This window comes from Rattus rattus, chromosome 7 (genome assembly GCF_011064425.1).
Source record: "Rattus rattus isolate New Zealand chromosome 7, Rrattus_CSIRO_v1, whole genome shotgun sequence".
NCBI classification, from domain to species: Eukaryota; Metazoa; Chordata; class Mammalia; order Rodentia; family Muridae; genus Rattus; species Rattus rattus.
The window spans coordinates 50,229,173-50,235,530 of NC_046160.1; the positions used below are offsets into that span (position 1 = coordinate 50,229,173).

General features: G+C 43.6%; 1 protein-coding gene across 1 annotated transcript; it reads right to left on the reverse strand.

Annotated features, from left to right (window-relative positions):
* Nucleotides 1–862: 862 nt before the first annotated feature.
* Nucleotides 863–5,164, reverse strand: Sostdc1 (sclerostin domain containing 1). The gene is made up of 2 exons (XM_032908664.1): nucleotides 4,847–5,164; nucleotides 863–2,288 (listed from the first exon to the last, which is right to left on the reverse strand). The coding sequence occupies exons 1-2, from the start codon at nucleotides 5,049–5,051 to the stop codon at nucleotides 1,873–1,875; spliced, it is 621 nt and encodes a 206-aa protein (XP_032764555.1). The 5' UTR covers nucleotides 5,052–5,164; the 3' UTR covers nucleotides 863–1,872.
* Nucleotides 5,165–6,358: the final 1,194 nt, after the last annotated feature.

Sequence of the window (6,358 nt, forward strand, 5' to 3'; positions counted from 1 at the left end):
TCCTTCCTTGCTTCTGTGTTCCCCCTCTGACAGCATTCTGTATGTACATGTGACGCTCAGACTTGTGACTGCCAAACAGGACTCCTCAGCCCTCCTCAGCCCTCCTCAGCCCTCCTCAGCCCTCCTCAGCCCTCCTCAGCCCTCCTCAGCCCTCCTCAGCCCTCCTCAGCCCTCCTCAGCCCTCCTCAGCCCTCCTCAGCCCTCCTCAGCCCTCCTTGGGCTTCAGCTAAGGGGAAAGCCAGCCTCTCTGACTGTTCTCTTATAGAGACCTCAATCATCTGCTTCAGTGAGCATCAGTCATCTACCCAGGGGATCTGTTTCGGCTGCCACTATGTTACCTAGTCTAACAGTATGCCAAACTGAGAAAACCATAGAATAACCTGGGAACCTTCTTCTTTGTTCAAAGTTCCCTAAGGTCAGGTCCTCTCCCCACTGCTGTTCCTTTCCTCTCAGATTTAGCTGCACGATGAGGTTACATTAACCCTGGAACTTCTGAGGTAACTGTGATGGAAGCCTTTCAACGGCCCCTCCCACCCAGAGGTTAGAAATGGATGTGCTCCTTACAACTCACCATTGGCCCGCCCATCCTTCCAGTTTACCTCAATTTCTGAAGATGTGGCACCCCATGCCACATCCTCCTCCTCCCCACCTCCAAACGTAATAGTTTAGAAAGTTTGATTGTAAAGGCCATTTTCTGGGGCTGGGGCTGGGGCTGGGGCTGGGGCTGGGGCTGGGGCTGGGGCTGGGGCTGGGGCTGGGGCTGGGGCTGGGGCTGGGGCTGGGGCTTAGTTCAAGAGTGGAATCCAGGCTTAGCACTTCCTGGAACCTAAGTTGGATTCCCAGCAACAACAGAAAGCAGAGATCACACTTATAACTTTATTTTACAGTATCTGCAAGCATGCATGTCAGAGGCAAAGACAACAGCATTTAGTGGATATTTATGTTTATTAAAAGAAACCAATGGCACCGAAGGTCAAGCTGCCTTCTGATTTCATGGACTAAATAATAAAGTATTACATAACTTCAGCTTTACAGGGAACCATGCTAATGACAAAGTGTATGAGGAACTGTGTAATATATAAGGAGTCTAAAATATTTATTTTTACATATCTACAACATGTATTTTCATATTTCTAGACCAACCACAAATCGTATTGGGAAATATTTAGGTACATGAAAAAGCTTCAAAATATAAAAAAAAAAGATTAACATTTGGAAAAAAAATCACATGCGCGAGCTCATTAAATAACAACATCGACAAATAAATAACCGGCTTTACCTATTAGCTGCTGCCTTGCATTGCTGGCATTCCACTCCAAGAGAGGTCAACACGAGGGGGATAATTTCACACTGAGACTGGAAAATGCCACCGGGCTTATTTTTGAAGTGAAATGTCACAAGGTTTGCCTCTCTTTCAAAGGAAGCTAACCCCTGGCTGTCAAACTATTCCCATAAAAACTACTGGAAAAGCCCCTTTGTGAAATGTTCTGTGAAGATACATATTTTTTTTTTTTTTGATTGAACTTCTCCGGTTCGGAGGGATTTAGTTTGGGAAGGGTTAAGGGTGGGCTAGGGAATGGAGCGCGGTTTAAACTGTAACAGGATGCAGCATCAGGTGCTTTTGAAAGAAATGACTGGGGGAGGGGGTGACACTATGGGATGCCTGGCTTTCACTGCAAACTACTCATTACATCTTGAGAAACTTGCAAAGGAAAAGCTAGTCCCAGAGAAGGTCCCGGAGAAGGACAGCCTGCTGGGCCTGATCAAAGCAGAAAGCATATACTTTCAAGTGAGAAAAGAGCAATGGCAGGCTGGAGCGAGTCTTCCACGCAATCAAATCTGGGGAGCAGATGCCTTCTAGTCAGTCCAGCTCTAGCTCAGACTGTGCTTGCTGGATTTGCTGGCTCTCTTCCGCTCTCGGTGGTGCTGGGCGGGCTTGGCGGGAGACACGCTTTCAAAGTTGTGGCTGGACTCGTTGTGCTGCCGGGTGTACCTCTTGCACTTGCACGCCGTGACCACGGTGATTTTGTAGGTGCGTGTGCTGCCGTCCTGACACTGCAGCTGGATTCTCTGGGTGCGCGTCTTGTCGTTGACACACCGCCACTCCTGGGAGCTCCTCCGGCTCCAGTACTTGGTTCCGTAGCCTCCTCCGATCCAGTTGGGAAGCACTGGCAAGGGCAAGCACTCACCCGCGCACACCAGCTCCTTCAGAGGGCTGATGCTGGTGCACTGGCCGTCCGAGATGTATTTGGTGGACCGCAGTTCCCTGCAGCCCACTTGAACTCGACCTGCAAGAGACAGGACAGAACTGCATCAGAGACAGAAAGCAACTGAAGGTGTTTGGGTTTTGTTCTTGTTTTAAGTAATTTGCAGGGACTCTCTCTTTATAAAATATGTATATAATATAATATCCAAATTACAGCAAACTGCCATGTACTGTATTTTCACAACGCAAGTCTGCGGGAGGGTTGGAAGACACTTTTATTATAATGGCCAGCCTACATAAAGGCTGTAACTTTAAAGGCTGTAACTTTGGAGTGGGAGGGGAGAGAGAGAGAGGGAGACAGCAAGGGAGAGAGAGACTCGTTTCTTGTCCATGTGTTTCAATAACTGATTGTTTATTAAAGTATTGAAAAGTCACATTCTCTTAGTCTCATTCCCAACAAGGGTTCCACTCCTGTAAATATTCCCTCTTCAAAGAGTACACTTTAATGTACTCATGCTCATGGGTCATATTGGTTAATGTCTGCAAGTGCTTTGAATTAAGTTTTTCAAAAATCTCTTGAGAAAATGTGGAAAGCATTTAAATATTGTGTACAGTGCATAGGCATGCTGTAATATTTTGTTTCAATTATAGAATTCAGCTGCATGGTCACACATGCATACGGGTACAACCAATGACATTTTGCATATCAAACTTAATAACTATATTCTAAACATAAATTCACAAGCTGTGTTTTAAAAATATAAGCAGCAAAATGTTTGAAATGCAAAATGCCACCACAATTCAATATTTAAAGAATACAAAAGCCCCTAAATTAGGAACGTATGGTTGCCATAACAACTTGGCTACATTTCCATGAATTTTATAGCAGAAAAATACCTAACATGTCTGATTTACAACTGCACAAGGAACCACGGTGTTCATTTCCTGAATATCAGGCATGGAAAACTTTTTGTTTTAGTTATTTGGATTTGATAAGTGTGTTCTCTAATTGGCTGTTTCTGGTCACGTACCTCGTGTAATTAAAACAAAATTAATCTTAAAATACTTCAAGCTTTCTTTCTTGTTATTTTGATATCTAAATCCTTTGTTATCTAAATGAGAATTGTTTATGACAAGCTTGAAAAGAAATCAAGGCTTATTAACCACGAAAGAGGGGGGGAAACTTAACAGAGGCAGATGAAGTGTCCAAGCCAAAACTAACAAAACCTGCTGAAATTGTTCTTCTGACTCCTGAGAAAAAACCCTAAAGCAGACAGCGAGTCAGAAGTTTCTTCCAATTCTGTATCCCGGACATCTACTTTAAGGATCAGAGCCTAAGGGAAGTGTGTAGCATGTGCATGCATGTGTCTGTATACACGGGGCTAAAGCAAGAGAGTGAAATGAAAGGGTTAACGGTTTGGCTGGACAGTGTGCTAGGCTTGCCTGCGTTTGATTCCCGCTCACCTTCCTGCAGCTGCCTTAGGAATGTACCTGGAAACAGCCAGCAATGATTTTTGACTCTCCTGACTTTTTTTGTCCCTGCATGTGTAAGATTGGGCATTTTTTGTGGTGACGTTTCTCTCACTGACAATGAATACCCACCACACTGTTCAGTAACCCAATACTGCCCAGACGCTTCCTATGCTCTGAAATCATCTACCTGCAAGTAAAACACTTTGGTTTTCTTGGTGAGATATTACCAGTCATACTTGGTATGACTTTTCAAAGGTCAAAACTCTTTTTTTCGTGGTTGGATGGAGTTTAAAGTAGAGGGGCCAGAGATTTGTGGATTTGTGTAAGGTTCCCTGTACAGTTTCTCTGTCTTTCTTCACGTTGGTTACTAACAGGAAATCTTTTAAAGGAAGAAAATAATGCAAAAGTTAGAGGAAGAAATTTGAACCTGCCTAACTAGTAGTCACTTGGCATGTATGTCAATTAAGCAAACTGAAAAGGGTAAAGAGATATGCACTATGCTGAACACTGCCATGCTAGTATTTAAAAAAATCGCCTTTCAGTCTTTCACAGAAACATACAATTACCTCGATTTGACCTGTTGAATAAAAAGCAATTTAGAAAACCAGGGCGCCCCAACGTTTTGTAGTATAGACCTGTTTAACAGTGAACATCAAGTCTTTATTACCTCTCCAGAGTAGACATATTTCAGACATCTGTGTGAGCAATTCCATATTTCCTGAAAGCTTCCTTTTATCCTTTGTGATTCCCTATTCATAGTTCTGGTTAGTTACCTTTAGACACTTCACCAAATTTGTGTATGGTCTGAAATTACCAAGCGTTAAGACGACATGAGCTCAAACTGTACAGAGCAACACTTCAAAGCAATCTCCTTCTGCGGAGTTTTTTTAAAAGCATCAGCTCAATACCCAGATACATTTTTCTCCCCAGTGGGCATTGGATGAACCATGTCTGTGCCTGCATTATCAAGCCACTGGCTCAATTATATTAACTCTAAAATCACTACCCAGGATAGAACACCAGCCTACACGTGGGCCAGATTGCTCCCAGATTGCTTTGCAAAATTATAGATGGATCACTTTAGTTTACAGTAAAGGCGTTCTACAAGAGTGGGGAGCTGATGCTCCCCAAAAGAAAAAACAATCTGTACAAATAAAACACACTTACTATTTCGATCCAGTCCCGTGCTACTGAAGTGCCTGCCTCCATTCCTGGCTTGATTCAAGGTGCTGTTGCTGCTGGGGTGTGCTGAAACAGGTTTAACCACATGTGAATAAAGGATTTCTGTGGCATCATTTTTAAAAGCCAAACAGTTTTTCATCAGGATGCAGAGCAGGGGAATGAGAGAGAGATGAATGGCAGGAGGAAGCATGATGAGTGGACGATTTACTCGGCTCCAGCCGGTGAATTCTTTCCCCCTGCTTCTGCGCTATTGACTGTGGAATCCCTCCCCAATGTTCCCTTTATATAGCCAGAGGCTTGGCGTTCATTCAGGTGTAAAGTTGTGTAGGGTTTCGGAGTGAAAACACAGAGAAGGGGTGGGATCCCCACTTGACCCTGCAAAAGAATTTTACCAATGGAGAAGACGGCTGCAGAAGAGGAGGGGCTTGCGAGACACAAATTGCCTGCGGTTTTCAGAGTCGGGCTTTACTGGTCTGCGAGCCGAAGCAGGCAAGGCATAGCTCTGTCACAACTGCTACACTCCTCAGCCATGTCCTCTCCGGAGCCTAGGTTCACGGTCAAGTTTAATGGAAGGCAAAGTAGGTTGCTGTTCACATAAAGAGACTGCGTTTATTTTATTTCTTACACTTTCGTTCTCTGTTCCCCTCAGATTTAAAAAACTGTGGGGCCTGGAGGGGCTTCTTCCCCAGTAGTTGGAAGAAGCCATGTGAGTTTTCAGTAGTGTTAGACTTGAGTAAAGAATCTATTTAGTTAAATATGTTTTGTATCTCAAGAAGGAAAACTTTTTCCCTCCCTTTTCCCATAAAGAGGAAGACACAGAGCTAAAACCTACCCTCTGGACACACTTAAATAATGCCGCTTTGATCTGCGTGAACAACTGTCCGGCTAGGTAAATTACTGCCAGCGGTCCTCTGGGGGCTTGGGGAAGGGATAATGAGCAGAACTCTGTCTGAATTAAATTAACTCATATCGGCTTTCATCTGAAAATACACCAACAAGGTTTAGCATTCGGCATGTCTCTTATACAACAGAAAACCATTTTCTACGTATTATCTATGTATCAATTCAAAGTACTTCTAGATTGTTCCTATACTGCAGATCCTGGGTTCTATTTGTATTTGTCAAACATTAGCTTTCGTAATTTCCTTGGAGTCCACTGCTCAAGGAGTAAGTGTCATAACCATCTGGGCCACTTTATTTCCACCTGACACAACTAGTCCATGATTAGGTCTCTGATCTTTAACTCTGAAAACATAAGGGGCTAGCAGGATGACTCAGCATGTAAGGGCACTTGCAGTCAAGCTTGACAACCCTGGGTTCAGTATCGGAGCCCACATAGTGGAAGGAGAGTGGCCTCTGGGAATTTGTCCTCTAGTCTTCACACGGGTGCTATGGCTTCAGTATAGAAGCATGAGATAAAGAAATGATTTAAAAAGAAAAGCAAATTTTATCCAATCTATTAAACATTTGAGTGGAGCAACTTTTAATTTGAGTTAA